The sequence below is a fragment of the Ahaetulla prasina genome, chromosome 1 (assembly GCF_028640845.1).
Source record: "Ahaetulla prasina isolate Xishuangbanna chromosome 1, ASM2864084v1, whole genome shotgun sequence".
Classification (NCBI taxonomy): domain Eukaryota; kingdom Metazoa; phylum Chordata; class Lepidosauria; order Squamata; family Colubridae; genus Ahaetulla; species Ahaetulla prasina.
This window is the reverse complement of record NC_080539.1, coordinates 346863054-346880047: the sequence shown is the minus strand read 5'-3', so window position 1 is coordinate 346880047 and position 16994 is coordinate 346863054. Positions and strand designations below refer to the sequence as shown.

The 16994-nt window shown below is 36.7% G+C and overlaps 1 protein-coding gene across 1 annotated transcript in view; it reads left to right on the top strand.

The window, feature by feature from the left end:
* Positions 1-16994, top strand: part of LRRC9 (leucine rich repeat containing 9) — a 72392-nt gene that overhangs the window by 16109 nt on the left and 39289 nt on the right. The window contains exons 12-20 of the mRNA XM_058162940.1: positions 550-661; positions 2568-2682; positions 3990-4163; positions 5114-5241; positions 7789-8001; positions 11613-11732; positions 14406-14597; positions 15960-16085; positions 16734-16865. Coding sequence (XP_058018923.1) covers positions 550-661; positions 2568-2682; positions 3990-4163; positions 5114-5241; positions 7789-8001; positions 11613-11732; positions 14406-14597; positions 15960-16085; positions 16734-16865 — 1312 coding nt within the window. The remainder of the gene's footprint in view (positions 1-549; positions 662-2567; positions 2683-3989; positions 4164-5113; positions 5242-7788; positions 8002-11612; positions 11733-14405; positions 14598-15959; positions 16086-16733; positions 16866-16994) is intronic.

Below are 16994 nucleotides of genomic sequence, written 5' to 3'. Positions count from 1 at the left end.
CTTCTGTTTTGCCCCTTTGTAGATTTCTTCTTGATCTTCAGCTGCCTTAGGTTTCTTCCCAGTTTCTTCTTCCCTCTGTCTGGGGACCATCTACTTTCTTCTTCTTCCAGTCATTGGTTCCTCTCGCCCACATCCCATGTGCCTGAACGGTTGGTTCAGGTGTTGGGAGAGACTGAGTGGGGCGGCAAAGGGGAAGCCCTGTTTTGAAGGGTCTTCCAGTGGAATTTCCTCATAGATTTTTGTTGAGTTCAAGACAAATATTGGCTCCACCCAGGAGAAATATGATGATGGTGGCTTTATCAATACTTATTAGCCATGGTAATACTGTAATGCCTTCTTGTGGATCAGAAACTTGGAGCAAACAAGGAAGGAATGTTATCATTTGTAGGAAGCCTTGGTATAAGACAGGATAATAAATTAGGTGAACCTTGATCTTTTCTAGCAGAATAACTGTTAGTCTAGGATTCAATTATTCTGCTCCTTACTGTTCAAAATTAGTTTTTAAAATGTGTTTGTTCTTTCTCTTCCCGTCTCCCCTTTTCCCTTCAGAAACTTCAAGAAGATGTTAGAGTATCTTTTCTATGTATCTCCCCCTGAAACATCCTTGAAGAAAAAGCAATTAATTCAAATTCTAGAAGAAGGTTTTCAGGAAGCAAAAACAGTAAGCAGAAGTTCCAAAACAGTAGGATATAACTTTCCTTTTTTTCCTTCCTACGTCTTCCTAGTAGGGAGCATTTTATTTTAAAAAAAAATCTGAATAATCAAACGCATCATGGAAACAGTGCAGATAAGGATTGATTAAGGATGAATTGGTACTTTCTTTATTAAAAAGAAACAAAATGCCTTCCAACAGGGAAAGAATAGAAACATTATTGAATAATAACATTGTTCCAAAATGCTTTCATAGCTTTCTCTAGGCAAAGTGTTGTTTTATATTGGGTAACATTCACATTATTTATGAAATGGTATGGTCTCAAGGAGGTTTCTGCCATTCCACACATTCTTGAGGATTTTTATATTATTTATATTTAAAACAATTATGCCTCTAGGAAATTCCAGTTGTGTGCATTTAAAAAAGCAGATTTTTGTAGTTTGAATAAATTATGCAATTCCTGTTTTTATATATTTCTGTATGATAGTTAAAGAAATGCATAAAACTAATCAGGCAAGTAAACTATCCTGTCTCCCTCCATATGCAACTACAGATACTCCTTGACTTACAACAGGACACTTAATAACTGTTCAACATTGCCCACCCCCCCAAAAAAGCTTGTTGTTGTTAGTTGCGAAGTCATGTCTGACCCATCGTGACCCTATCAACAACTTTCTTCCAGGCCTTTCTGTCCTCTACCATCCCCCGGAGACCTTTTAAGCTCACACCGACTGCTTGAGTGACTTCATCCAGCCACCTTATTCTCTGTCGTCCCATTCTTCTTTTACCCTCAGTCTTTTCCAGCATTAGTCTTTTCTCCAGTGAGTCCTTCTTTCTCATTAGGTGACCAAAGTATTTGAGTTGTTTCATCTTCAGGATCTGGCCTTCTAAAGAGCAGTCAGGGTTGATCTCCTCTAGGACTGACCGCTTTGATCGCCTTGCAGTCCAGGGGACTCTCAGGAGTCTTCTCCAGCACCATAGTTCAAAGGCCTCAATTATTTGGTGTTCAGCCTTTATTATGGTCCAACTTTCACAGCCACACATTGCAACTGGGAAAACCATAGCCTTGACTATAAGTGTCACACTTTTGTTGGCAGGGTGATGTCTCTGCTTTTTAGTATGCTGTCTAACTTTGCCATAGTTTTCCTCCCCAGGAGCAAGCGTCTTTTAATTTAAAAATTAAATTAAATTAATTAAAAAATTTTTTTAAAAAAAAGCTACTTATGACCTAATTCTGGAGTTTTGATAGCTACATGTACATGTGCACACACCCCAGAATCACATGACCACATTTTGGTTTTCTTGATAATTCGCTCACCTTTACAGCCTTTTGCAGTGTTTTATAATTTTTTTGCTCATTCCCTATCTTTTTAGCCAGTCTCCAGGAAAAAAACAAGTCATAGGAGTGCATTTGTTTACTTAACGGTCGCTGAGATCTCTTAATAACTACAATGTTTGCTTAACACATGCTGCAAAAAGTCATACAGTTGGTAAATCTGGCTGGACTGGACTGGAAGAATCAATCTGGACTGGACTGCTTGAGCAGGGGGTTGGACTAGAAAATCTTCAAGATCCCTTTCAATTCTTATTTTTCTGCATCTTAGTGCCATAAAAGCTAGAAATCTGCTCCCTAAAAAAGAGAGAGAGCAATAAAGGAAGGGAATTGGTTAGTCAATAGTAAATCTTTTTCAGTTTTAATGTAGTAGTGTTACAAACAGAAAGATCACAATCTGTAATCTAACATTTGTCAGTTTTCTCATCTACCCTTCTGTTGTGCTTGCTTATCTGTTCCACATGCTCATAACACTTGTTGATTTTAAAACTATTAATTAAATATTTGGAAAGTTCTGTGTTAGGCAGTAACATTCAGATTAGTGAGCTGTTGGGATTTTTTTGTTTTATTTTGTTACTTTAGGAAAATGGAGTCCTTTTACTTTCAAACAGTCTAAGTATCTGTGAACATCCAAGAATTGAAAACCTGCAAAAACAATCCCAGAGTAAAGGAGATTTTGAGGAGTCAATCAGATATGGTAATGTTTAAGATGTTGCCGTATGGATTTAAATATAGTTTTAATAATGATGTATTCAAATTAAACAAATAAATAAAAGCACCCAAGGCTCAGTATAGATTCAGTTAAAATTAGTACAAGTGGTATGCAGATTTTAATACTGGTGGAGTACCCAGTGGTGCATTGTTTACACTGCCTGAAGTTGTACATAATAAAGATGGGGTATGAATCTAATAATAAATGAATTGTATAAGAAAAGTCCGATTGATCATGCCACAGATGTCTGTATCACACAGTGCCAATCTAGATGCATTTTAGAAGTTACAGAACTAATGGGGAAATACCCTTTTTCCAGTGTGGTTTCTCAGTAATGACTACTGAGAGCATGGCATTTTGTGCTTCAGGAGATAGTAAACCACCATCAGAACAGGTAGTCTTAGCTTAATTGTGGAAATTTCTGTTGCTAAGTAATGTGTCACACTTAGTGATATCATCACAAGCATTCCCTGTTCCTGTTATTAAGCTTATCACCAAGATCATTAAGCGAGGACCACACATGATCAGAACTTCCAATTTACTGCTGGCTTCCCCACTGACTTTGTTTATGGGAAGCTGGGAGGGAAAGTCACACCTTCATGCTGTGATGGTTAGAAAACTGGACCAGTTATTGAGCATCTGGGTCACCTGACTGCAGGGAGCCTGCAATGACTGGAACTTTGAGGATTAGTCATGGTTACCATTTGTTCAGTGCCATTGCTAGTTCAAATGGTTTCTGAATGAGTAGTTATTAACCAAGGATTTCCTATATAGCAACCATTGATCCTCCCTGAACAGTTCCATCAGCTTCTAGTACCATCTAGATTGGTTGCCATTAACATGACTGCTGGAGTGAACCCCACAGCTTAACTATGTAAAACTAGTATTTCTCTGTGAATCCTGAACCTCCCTGCGTTTAGTTCAGTGAATCACCTCAAATTTTAACACAGGGAAACAGGATTTAGCTAGGTGAGTACTGATTTATGGCCTCATGTCTTCCAACTGACTCTGTTTTTTTGAAAATCTATATTGATTTGTGTCTAAGTTAGAAATGTCAGTTGCAGTGATTGTTCTGGAAACACTAGATACTGTGTTGAATAGCTTACCATTTCACATATTAATAATGCTAAAATACAGTATATGTTAACATTTTGACTGAAGCAGGAAGCAGGAAGCTTTTTAAACACTTTTTTATTACATGGTTTGATGTGTTCCAGTTCACTTGTTTGGAACTTTCCAGTAGAATTCCAATAGATTGAGTTTATAAATAAGAGCTTTTATTCATTTCTCAGGGAAACTTATAATTGCCAAAGTCTTTCTTGGGCATAGTGTTGGAGCCCTTCCTACAGATCCAGTAACCCCAGCCAGCTATCCTGGGATCGATAGTGTATACAAGCCTCGCAGATCGTCTCAAAACAGCCCTCATACATCCACCAATGGGACTGTGGAACCAGACAAAGCCAAATGTGAGTTAGTGGCTCCAGCTGAAGTTCCATCTCTTCAGCTTCTTCAAGACGTTTTGGTGTTGAAAATTAATAATAAGCAATAAAAAGACTGAGTTATACATGCAGGTATATAAAAACTTAGACGTTCTTATTTTTAAGTTAGAGATCTTGGCAGTGGAATCAACATTATACAATAATTTTTAGGATTTTTCTGTTCTTTCCAAAGTAGATTAGTGTCCCTCACTTTGCCCATTCTACCCCTTGTGATTAAAGATTTATTATTAAAAGAATATGAAGACAACACTGCATATTTCTCAAAAGCTTTGAAAAGATAAACTTCTCTTCTTCCCTAAGAAGAAAGTACAGCATGAACGTGAATAACCACCAGGTGGCAATCTAATCAAACAAATGCATACTAAATTCAGCCCAGTCTTCAGTGTCCTGCAATTTGGTCATAGTTACTTAGTCAAGATAAACAGTCCTAAGAGTGGCCTACTCTTGGCTGCATTTAAGAAAATAGATGGAAACAGGCTATAATATGGAAATAGTTCAGCAAGATTTTTTTCAAGTATTGGTTCTGTCATGGCAGAACAATTTCAAATATATTGAGTGAGCATCAAGAGGATCTTGGGAATCCTAGATACTGAAACTTTGGAAGCATTTATGTATGGTGAGAGTGCGTATATATACTATATATAGTATAGTATATAGTATAGTGTGTAATATATATAGACATTGTGGAGAAAATAGGAACAAGAAGGAGTATTATATATGTTCTCTGCCTTGAGCTATATATAAAACTAATAAAGACAGGATATAAAAATGAAATAAATAAATAATATCTCCCAGCCAGAAGTTTTCATCTAGGGTTTCTTTGAATTTTAGTAAAAATATCCCTGTTATCCTCTTCGAAGTTATATTGTCTGTATAAAAGTAAAAACAAGAGAACCATATTGTGTCCTTTTCCTTAGCTTCCGAATCATGTTCTTCTGTGGAATGCAAGAATTGTGACTGTAGCCTCCGACAGTGTGAATGGTTTGTGTTTGATCATGAGCTTGTTTTGCCAGAGTACGTCATTGAATTTGAGTACATTACACAGGTATGGAATGTCTATTAGCTATCAGTTCATTAATTATTATTTCATTTGTAATTAATGAGATTAACTATGAATATGCATTCATATGTAGTCAAATGAAATAGAAAATTTTCTTCCAGAGACCCTCATCTTAATACTGGAGAAGATCTCTTTAATAAAAAAATACTTTCCAGCGTACAGGCAGATAGTAGATTATTCAGAAAAATGAAGATAATCTCAGAAACAGGAATAGTTATCTTTCATGATTAGTATATATAGGTTTTATATTGCACTCTTATTATTTAAAAACTTAAACTTTGAGAAAGACACAAAAATAAGGAAACTGTGTGTCAAAGGATATGAATCTCTTTCCAGCAATCTTTAGTAGCTTTATTCTATCTCCATAACTATTTGCTTGGTTTCTTCTCTTAATTCATCTCTTTTCTTTCCAGTCCAAACTAATTATCTAATATCAACAGAGAATTTGTTTGATAATATATGGATATTATAACATAGAAGGTGGCCTGAGTCCCTTTTCTGAGAAAATAAAGTTTAAAAGAGCATGTTTCATTTATAAGTATCTGGAACTTAATGATTGCAGTAGGAAAATGAATAACAAAAATAAAGAGAAACAAGAACGTTAAAAGCCAAGAGTACAAGATTGTTGGACTAGATGCTCCCCTGGTTTAACCCAGCAAGGCTTCTGGAATACCCATAGATTATGGGCTATCAATTGTTACAATTTGCGATTAGTTTTGTTAGTTGTCTTTTGGCAGAAAAGAATAATAAGAATGTTGATAATAGATTAAATTAAAAATGCTGATTAAATAGAGTAGGTTCAAGTATTGTTCCATGTTAGCATGTTTCATAAAATGAAAGCCAGTTTTAAATATGGATATATCTTCCTGAGCATCGCTGTACCTCCCATGGTAAAGCAGAAAGATGGAGATAAATAATAAAGAAACAGATAAATGTAGTTTGTGCAGGTATGATCAAGAATAGGCAGGGTTCCTTTAACTCTGAAGCTAAAACCTGCTTCAAGCCATCACTTCTGACCTTGTTAAAGGAGATCATCTTTAATTGTGGTATTAGCACTAGCATTCTGCTAGTGGAAGAGTTGGGAACATATTGACAAATTAATAAAGTTCATTGCATTTGCACTACAGACCTAATCTGATTACTGAAAAAACTCTTATATTGTGTAAATGTAGCCACTGGGTTCACATCAGCTGACAAAATTTCTTGATATTAGTAGAGGAATAGTTTATAATCTAAAATTTGAAATCCCAGAGTTAATCCTACACTATCATTTCTGAAAACAGAATATTGTAACTGAAAGTTATAGTATAGTAATACCTTTCTAAACTGTGCAGTGAGACAGACAAATTTATTGCAAAAGGAACTGAATCTTAATTTGACAAATTACAGCCTTATACTTTAAAAATTAAATGTTTATTATTGTATACCATTTTGTTGACTATAGTCCACTATCCAAGTGTATGTCCCAAATGAGAAAGTATGTATACATCATACAGATATATAATTACATGAGTGGTGCAGTGGCCTAAAGGTGGATCTCTTGTATCATAATCAGGAGACTGAGTTCAATCTTAGGTAGAGGCAGATATTTCTCTCTTTGGGCACACTGAGAATATATCTGCCGAAAAAAACCCTCCACATTAGCGACAGGAAGGGCATCCAGCCTGTAAACACGAAGCTCCATTCAGTTGCCCAGAATCCACCCTGCAAGGGATTATGGGGTCGTTAAGACAGGATGATGATGAAGATAATACAGATATATAATTACATATATGTTCTCATATTAATAATCCATGCATTCTTTGGTAAAAGACTGCATGAAAAGTACACACTTGTAAGTGAATTTCTTTCAAGTACCATAAGAATGTCTTTGATTTAGTTGTAAATATTTACAATTAGAAAAATTGTATGATTATATTGATGTCCCTTCATTCCAGGAAAGAGGAAGGAAATTAATTCTTTTGTCCCCTTGCTATAATTCATATTACATATTGTATAGTAAAGGAAAATCCAAAATTGTTAAATCGTTTAATCAGTGCAGTCAAAACATGCCTGCAGCTTTAATTTTGCCTCCATCCAGGTCTTCACTGATTTAATTGCTGGTTTTGTGGTTTTAAGTCTTTGCCTGTAAGCAGGTACAAGGTGAATCATGCAATGATCAGAGTGTCCTACAGCTGCACGTGGTAAAGACCGATAAGCATCTTTTAGTGTTGTGTAGCAATGGTCTAGAGTATTCTTGCCTCTGGTGGGACAATTGACATGCTGAAAGTATTTTGGTAGCTCTTGCCTTAAGTTTGCCTTGTTTAGATCTCCCAAAACAATGGCCAGTGAATCAGGGTGTTTGGCTTCAGCCTCCATGATTTGGTCAGCTAGAGTTCGTAATGCCTTGTTTACACAGGCTTGTGGTGGGACATAACAGCAATTAGGAGAAATGTGGAAAATTCACGAGGCGAATAGTATGGATTGTAATGGTGTCCAAAATTTTCACATCGACCAAGCTGTTAAACAAATATTTTCTGATCTTTTATGCAGGTCAAAGTGGAGGCTTTATTCTCCTCACCCAGCAATGTGATTGGGGAGGATGGAAGGCGAAATTCAGCAGGCTTTGTGTTTTCTCGGGATCTCCAACATGATGATGAAGTGTTAAGCATGGAGCCAATAATTAAGCCCAAGCCCAAAATTATTTGCTTGGATGAAAAAACTGTAATGGCAATCTCCAAGGCCAACATATATAGTCAGATTGTTGTGAGTAGCTTTTTTCATCTTCCTTGTTACAGAATGAAAATTAGATTCTGTCTTTCCCCACCTCTGAGTTGAAGTTTATCCAGTATCCTGAATTGGTAGAAAAGCATACAATATTGACATTAAATTTACTGCCTCTCTTGTTACTGGTTATCTTGGTTGTATTGCTTCTGTTTCCAGTCACTGCCAATCACCTGATTTCCCTCCAAGGTAGTAGATGGGGAAAGGCCAATGCTTATGTATTTGGGGATGTCTTTAGAAGGAATATGGAGAAAATACTACTGTAACAGTGGTACAACTAAAGACAAATTAAGTCTGTCTCATTGATGGACTGGGGATAAAATAAAAGGCATATGTTCAGATCATGTTTAGATAAAAGGGGAAAAAGGTCTCACAAGAAAACAATCTAATAAATGAATCTAATTTCTTGCAATACTGCCTGCCTATGCTAAGCCCAAAAGATCTGGCGGAATAGGTATGTTTGGCTGCCTTCCAAGAAACAATGTTACCTAGTGGCACTCAAAGAGTATGATTTCTCTGTTGCAGTTTCCACCCCATAGAACATCATTCTCCCTGAGGTTTGGATAACCCTGACTATTCTGTCTTCCACAAGGCCCTAAAGACCTGGCCCTTTCCATAAGCATTGGACTAGATCCCTGATGGCGAACCTATGGTATGCGTACCAGAGGTGGCATGCAGAGCCCTCTCTGTGGGCACACACATTGTTGCCAACTGCTCTTCCGGATTCCATCGTGCCCATGCGCACTGGCCAGCTGCTCTCTTCATGCAAAGACCAGCTGGCCAGCGTGCATGCGTGCTCCAGAACCAAGAAGAGAGCAGCTGGCCAGTCCACATGCATGCAATGGAACCCGGAAGAGCAGCTGGTCAGCGCACCAGCCAGCTGCTGTGTTCCAGGTTCTGGTGCTCTGCGCGCACTCCAATTCAGCACTCAGTGCCGAAAAGGTTTACCATCACTGGACTAGATGATGGAATGAACACATGTAGAGTGCAAAACCCTTGTTCAGTATATGTATTGGCTGGTTTGTTGCCATCTATTATTTTTACTTCATTATTCTGTTTTTATGCTCTGATCATATACTAGATAGCATTATATTTTTAATTCTTGGTTTTATTGTTTCTTCATATTGTAAATTGCCCAGAGTCATTCTTACAAATTGGACAGCCCTATCAGTCAAGGAAGCATTTCAGTAACAGGAGTGGAAGTATTTTTCAATAGCATGATATGGGTAGTATATTTCTGGTCCACTTTTTGAGAGTAAAATGAAAGCTGGAAAACTCCCATCTCGGGGACGACATCTTACTGTATATCATAGGCTATTATTCTCTGTACATTTTAGTAATGATTGGAGCTTCAATATCAGAAGTGAACCTATGAGAAAAACATGGGGAAAGAACTCCATGGAAAAGGGACAAGCTAGCTCATTGCACCCACCTGAGTGATTTGAAATAGAAGGATGAAGTACAAAGGAATGTTTTCCCATTCCCAAGCTCAAGAATAGATTCAAGTAAACCTGCCTTTGTACCTATTTTATGTGATTTGGACTTTAATCCCAATAGTAGCTGCTTTGAATATTTAAATTGTAAGGGTAGAGTGATTATCTTTAGTCTTTTTAAAGACCTGAACACTTGTAAGAAATTACCTTTCTTTCATGAATTGAATACTTCAAGTTGAGGTACAAGATCTTGACATTAAAATGTTGGTTTTGAAAATACATCAAGAAAATTATTCCAAGAATGCATAAAATTTATTGGAATTATATTTTGGAAAAGCACTACCTCTTTCAACATAAATCATTCAAATGTTGAAATTAGGGATAGCAATTCTTTTGAAGTATGATATCTAAAAAAATTTAAGAGATGGCTGTGCAAACATTTGAAAGGGAGGGGTGTAAAGGACTTTGGTATGGGCAAAACACTATTCCTGAAGCATTAATGTAGCTACATCTTCCAGAGCATAGCTGCCTTGAAACCCACCCACCCCCATCTGCATTGTATGCACAGTTATGTCTTGCTTTAGGTTTCAATTACACACACATAATTGCTATGGCAATTAACAGTTTACTGAAGGTTGAGAAGGTTGAAGAGACAACAAACAAAGGTCATGTAAACCAAAACAGAGTTTCTGAAAAAAGTAGTTTGCCTGAGCAGTTTTATTTTCAACAGGAGCACATAGAAGAATAGTCAAAATCCAGCTCAAAATTCCAAGAGCCAAGTTAGGATTGTCAGCCTTCCAGAGGTTAGTTTCAAAATCTAATCACATCTCAGACATTAATACAATTGAACGCGTCCAGAAATATTTTACAAGAAGAGTTCTCCGCTCCTCTGAAAACAACAAAATACCTTATACCACCAGACTTGAAATCCTGGGATTAGAAAACTTAGAACTCCGCCGACAAGACCATTGTTTAACACACAAAATCATCTATTGCAATGTCCTTCCTGTTAAAGACTACTTCAGCTTCAATCGCAATAATACAAGAGCAAACAATAGATTCAAACTTAATGTTAACCACTTCAGTCTTGATTGCAGAAAATATGACTTCTGTAACAGAGTTGTTAACGCTTGGAACTCGCTACCTGACTCTGTGGTTTCTTCTCAAAATCCCAAAATCTTCAACCAAAAACTGTCTACTATTGACCTCACCCCATTCCTAAGAGGACTATAAGGGGCGTGCATAAGAGCACAAAAATGCCTACCGTTCCTGTCCTATTGTTCCCTTTCAGTATATCAAATTAATACTTTTGCTTATATATATACATATTTTAGCCTATATTTTATATTTTTATACATATTTTAGCCTATATATATGTTTATATGATATGTTGTTGTTTTTATGTCAATGTTTGCGTATACTGTTGTGACAAAATAAAAAAAAAGAATAGCAATAGCACTTAGACTTATATACCACTTCATAGTGCTTTACAGCCCTCTCTAAGCGGTTTACAGCATATTGCCCCCAACAATCTGGGTCCTCATTTTACAGACCTCAGAAGGATGGAAGACGGAGTCAAGCTTGATTCTCGGTGAGAATCGAACTGCTGGCAGTTGGCAGAATTAGCCTGCAATACTGCATTCTAACCACTGCACTACCATGGCTGAGTCCATACAAGACCCAGAAATCAGATAGTCACTTCAAAGAACATAGGTCAGGCTTGCCTCGTAAATCAGACTGTTCCAGCTGTCTTTAATCAAAAAAATTACTCCCTTATTTGGCAAGAAGCCTCATAGAACGTCTTTCCTCTGCTCTCTGCTGTGCTTATTTGGTGTGAGGCCTTATGCTATCATTATCAGATTGCTCCAGCTGTTCATGTAGAACTTGTGTTTGATCAGCCTTAGGTGATTCTTGGCTTTGAGTTTTCTGACATTCTCCAGTTCAACTGGAACATCTTCTTCAGAATCAGCATGAGTCCTGTGACACGATAACTGTTTTAGTTCACTGTAGCTTCCTAAATGTCCATGCATATACATGGACTAGGGAAACCTTTATAGTTGTTTTTAAACAACATGGCTCTGAAAGCTTTGCACAACACTCAACCATCATCCCCTAAATACTAAAGATCAATAAACAATTCCTGTTTTCCTACTAATATAGGTTCTGAATCTACATGGAAACCGGCTTACCAAACTCCGAGATATCTCCAGACTCACTGGACTTCGCAAGCTTATTATCAGTTTTAATGAATTTACTTGTTTAGATGATGTTTACCACTTGGTAAGAAAAATACTTTTTTCGTAAAAAAAATTTATGGCTTGGGTAAATGCCTCTCTCTATTCTGGAGAACAAAATTATGGGGTGGGGGAGTTTCAATAATTTGGGGGAGGTGAAATGAGGATGAAAAGATAGTTGCAGCACCAAGGAATGTTTTTTGCTTATCTTCCCCTAAAATAATTCTGTGGATAAAACAGCAACTTGATTCCATGTATTTGCAAGTGACTTCTGCTAAAGGAAAAATGATTTTGCTAAGTATGAGTCTGGAATATGCACCCAAATTGGAAGATCGATATTGTGTTTGATTCAAATACCATATCCTTGTCCTAATTATCTACAATGTAACAAACCTAACCAAAAATTGCCCTTTGATACTGGCCTTTGTTTTAAGAACAAGCATTTGTTTCTATAGCCTTCATATGTTTTCAGTTGCAAGCCTAATATTATAGTAGATCAGTCTATTGAAAGTTTCCTTTCATTTTAATGGCTCTTGGTTTTCTATCAGTTTGTGGTAAAAGTGCAGTATAGGTGATCTTTGACTTAGAACCACAATTGGGATTGGAATTTCAGTTGTTGAGCAAAGTGGTTGTTAAGTAACATGTCACATGACTACTTCAGTAACTGCAATTCCAGCATATATCATTCCCAGGCCTCAACTTCATCACAGCAGGTAAAAATAATTTTAATACCTTTATCACTATCACTAAATAAAACATAGTCTCTCTTCTCTCCATAGTTTAGATAAGGAAAAAAAGGTCCAAATGCTATGTCAATTAATCTTTGTCAGAAAAACTCTTTTCTTTTAACCCTGGTTGAATAAACCTATCTTATAAATTTCCCGATTTTTTAAAAAAACATTCTTTAACCCCCTCCCCAAAAACATTTTAGAGGTAATTTGCTGCTCATTTGTGTGTGGAAATCCTTTAGTACTTTAGCATACTTCTTTTGTACTAATAAGTAAAATTTATCCTTATAAAGAGCAGAGCTGTTTTATTTATCCAAAGGAAAAAAATCCAGTTCACTTTCTTGATTTGATATCTGCTTATCTCCTGTACGGAATGAGTCTTCCATCAGTTCCATTTGTATTACATTTAAATTCCCTTCAAATTAATTTCATAGACATCGATTGCAGCTTATTATTGTTCATTACAATGTGTCTTTTAACTGTGTGAACAACTTCATTAGAATATGCTCTGTCATTTTTATCAAATGTTCAATCCATTTTGTCCAAAAACTTGGCTGAAAGGTATTCAAAAGTGCATACTAAGGATTTCTGACCCATTTTCTTTATCCTTTGGTCTCTAATGTCCAATCTTCAAGGACTCCTTATCAAAAAGAAATGAAAACTAACTTAATTTTCCCATGAAAAAGTATCTTCTAAATAATTCAAAAATGTCATTCCGAATCCCTCTGCCTCCTTAATTCATTATTTCCAAAATCCATTCTTTGGTACATAATCCCCCCAAAATTATATATTTTAAATACATTGAAAATCAACTATATCTCCTTTATTCAGGAGAGATTATGTTGGCTCAGATCCAGCATCCAGCAGCAATTCCCCTCACAAAAGCTGCCTTCCTAGCCAGCAAAAGTCAACAAGTTGTCAACTCCATATTGACCTCACCCCATTCCTAAGAGGTCCGTAAGGAGTGTGCATAAGCGCACCAACGTGCCTACCATTCCTGTCCTAATGTTCCCTTGATTGTATTCAATTTCATATAGTTATTACATACTTATGCTTATATATATGCTTATATATCATATAGTTATTTCATGCTTATGCTTATATATACTGTTGTGACAAATAAATAAAATAAAAAATAAATAAATAAATTCACCATGGTGCTTAGAGGAAGTGTCAAGAATCCAGTAATTCCTGAAAGCAAGAGCCAGTCTGGTGTAGTGATTAAAGCATCAGACTAGAAACTGGGGGATCATGAATTCTAGTCCTGCAGTAGGCATGAAGCCAGCCTAATGACCTTGGGCCAGTCATTCTCTGCCCTAGGAGGGAGTCAGTGGCAAACCACTTCTAAAAAACCTTGCCAAGAAACGTACAGGAACTAGTCCAGGCAGTTATCAGCAATAAAAAGAAAAACTGACTTGAAGGTACCAACCCTCTCGCCCCACTCCACCAGCCTTCCTGCATACAGTCTGTTCCATTGTGGGTAGTAGTTTTATTCCAATGTCCACTTATAATCTACTTACTTCTAATTTATACCCATTGTTTCTAGAATAACGTGTCTTATATTTTACATACTTCACATACTTAAAGATAGCTTTTGGGTGTCCTGGCAGTCTTCTCAAGACTAAATATACTTTATTCCACACTTTCCTCCAGTCTCTTAATTGAATGAATAACTAGTTATGAACTGCTGGTAAAGTAAGATAGCTAATTTACAAAATTATTTTTTATTCATTTGCATATGCCAATCATTTTATCACAGACAGAAATACATTATATGCAGACAACATTCCTCTTTTATTCTTATAACAGAAATAGCAGGAAAAGTGGATAAAAATTATAATAGAGATGGGCAAAAAAAAGGCTAGCAACATTGGGAAGGAAAGTAAAGAATGGTTGAGGGAAGAGGTGACAGGAAGAGAGGGAAATAAAAGTTATGAAAGCTATCATGATAAAAAAAATTGGATTTATCATTGCTTTTGAATACTTTATAGCCCAGCTTGGAATATTTTGATGCCAGCCATAACCATGTCATAACTCTTGAAGGCATTAGAGGATTAAACAAACTGAAGTATTTGGACTTGAGCTGGAATCAGCTGAAAAAGCCAGCGGAAGAAATTGGTGTCTTGCGTAAACACACACCGATGTTGCTCAGCTTGGATATCAGGCATAATCCATGGCATAAGGTACATTTCAATCAGCTGCAGTTGTTACTGCATTATATGTAAGTCTGCTTTAATCAGAGTTTATTTATTGGATTTCACGGTCACTCAATTCCAAAAAGACTTGAGTTGCTTAAAATATTTTTAAAAATCATAATTTGAAGAAAAGTGACCAAAGTCACATAACAACCCCCCCCCCAATTAAAATAACCAGGGCTCCACAAACTCTAACTTCAAGTCTGAGAAAAGAGCCAGGTCATAAGAAACGTCAGGAAAAATTGAAGCATTAGAGTCACATGTACCTCGGGGTGGGAGGTACGTGCTATTCCAAAGGATAGGGGCCTGTGGCTATAAACAGCAAGTTGCTTCCTTGATGTGACAAGGTAACATCTTCACATTGTCATGAATACAATCATTTCTGGGTCTACTGCATATTACTCCTTCTAGAACAGAGGTTGGCAACCTTAAATACTCAAAGAGCCACAAAGGTCCTAACCGGAAGCCCCCCATTCAATTCTGGAGCCGACCGGAAGTCTGGTTCCCCCACCATAGAGTCTTCTAGCGCTGCATCCTTTTCCCCCTGCTGACCAGAAGTCCGGTTCCCCCCACCATAGAGTCTCCTAGCACAGTGTCCGTTTTCCTCTACCTGTCCTAACCAAAAGCCCTATCAGTTGTGGAGCTGACCAGCGTCAGCGAGCCACAGCAGAGGGATGAAAAAACCACATGTGACTCCAGAGCCGCAGGTTGCCAACCCCTGTTCTATAAAGACAATTGTCTTAAAAAGGATTCTACAATTGGAAACATCCAATGCATGATCATAAAGCAGAAGATTTGCACTTCAGCAATCAAGGCAATCAACAATCCTTTAGAAGAAGCTTAAGTTGATCCAAATTCTGATGTTATCTGTTTCCATCATAAAATGCAGCTTTGAGTAGATTACAGGACACATGCAGCACTCTGTCCCTTTGTTGGTAATTTTAAGCTGCACAATTTTGTCCTTTTTAAAATAATTTAAAACTAAAATAGGTGTGTCAAGCCTGTAGCAATGAATCTTTCAGCTTCATCCATTTCTAAAGACAGAAGAATTTTAAATGTGTGTTTCCAGAAGTTATTTTTCTAATAAAAACAGCAAAGACATATTCAAACTAATGTGACAAGGAATTAAGTTAGAACTGGAATCTGAAATCAAAACAATATTGGTGTTAATAAGGGAAGACTGTTGAAAAGATTTTGATGTAAGCAGAACCAGAGAGCAGTAGGGTGAGAGAAGGAAAGAGAAGCAAGCTGTGGAAGTAGCCTGAAGCTGATTGCTCCAAGCAGAGGTGATCATTGAAGAGTTTGAAATTAGAGCACAGCATCCCATTCCCTGTTTTTCTTCTCCCAAAGCCAGCCTCTGTGCGCCTGAGTGTGATTGGTCAGTTGAGAGCTCTAAGACACCTTGATGGAATTTTGATTACGGGGGAAGAGGCAGCAGCTGCTATTCAATATATAACAGACTCCAAAATCACCGAGGTTTGATGGTTCTTTGTTTCTTAAAATGATAATTGTACATTGCTTACAACATCATAGCCAAATTGAAATCTACTTTTAAGTGTCATCATGGTTGCTGCTGTTTTTTAAAATGCAAGGTTTTTAATGGCATTCTGGAAAACATAATGTAATGTGCCTTGAGCTTTATGAACTGGAGTAGCACTTAACTGGCATATTTTTCTCAGTATTATTTGAAAGAATATGTTTGAATTGCTTATGGTATAATTCTCTAGCTGACTCAGTTATTTCATGCTTCAATATTGTGTAATTGTTTTCTAGGAATATTATACTTTATGGACATTTAAGACATTTTGGAATAGTTATTCACAAAATAACAACCCATTTCAGAAAATTATTCCCTAAAGAGTACCATTTGTAATCTCAAAACTGAGATACATAACTAGAAAGCAACAAAAACCCTTTGAGATAAAGAAAGATGAGCTTGGTGGAGAATTTTATTATGCCTCACAGATAGAACTAAAGGCGGAGTTAACAGTATATGTAATAACTCTGCTTTAGTGCAAAAAATGCAACTGGAAATTACTAAATTATAATAATCTTGTAATTGAAATGTGCAACATATGCTTTTATTTTAATGTACCATTTAATCTGATTGTCTTTATTCTCCAGATGTCTTTGATAGAGTATTCTCGGACAGATCAGGAGAAGCTGCATATCCTTAGTGTCTTGCCGTATGCCAAAATCTTGAGTCAGATAAGCAGTAACAAAGTGGATGTATTTCAAAACAACTGGCATTCTACTGTAAGGAGTGTGAAGGGGAAATGGGAACTCCACTACACAGTGCTTCACTTTTGTTAATATTCCAGTCCCCCTACTTCTTTTTCCCAAATTCTATTTAGCGGAATAATTTTACACTCACACTATATCTTT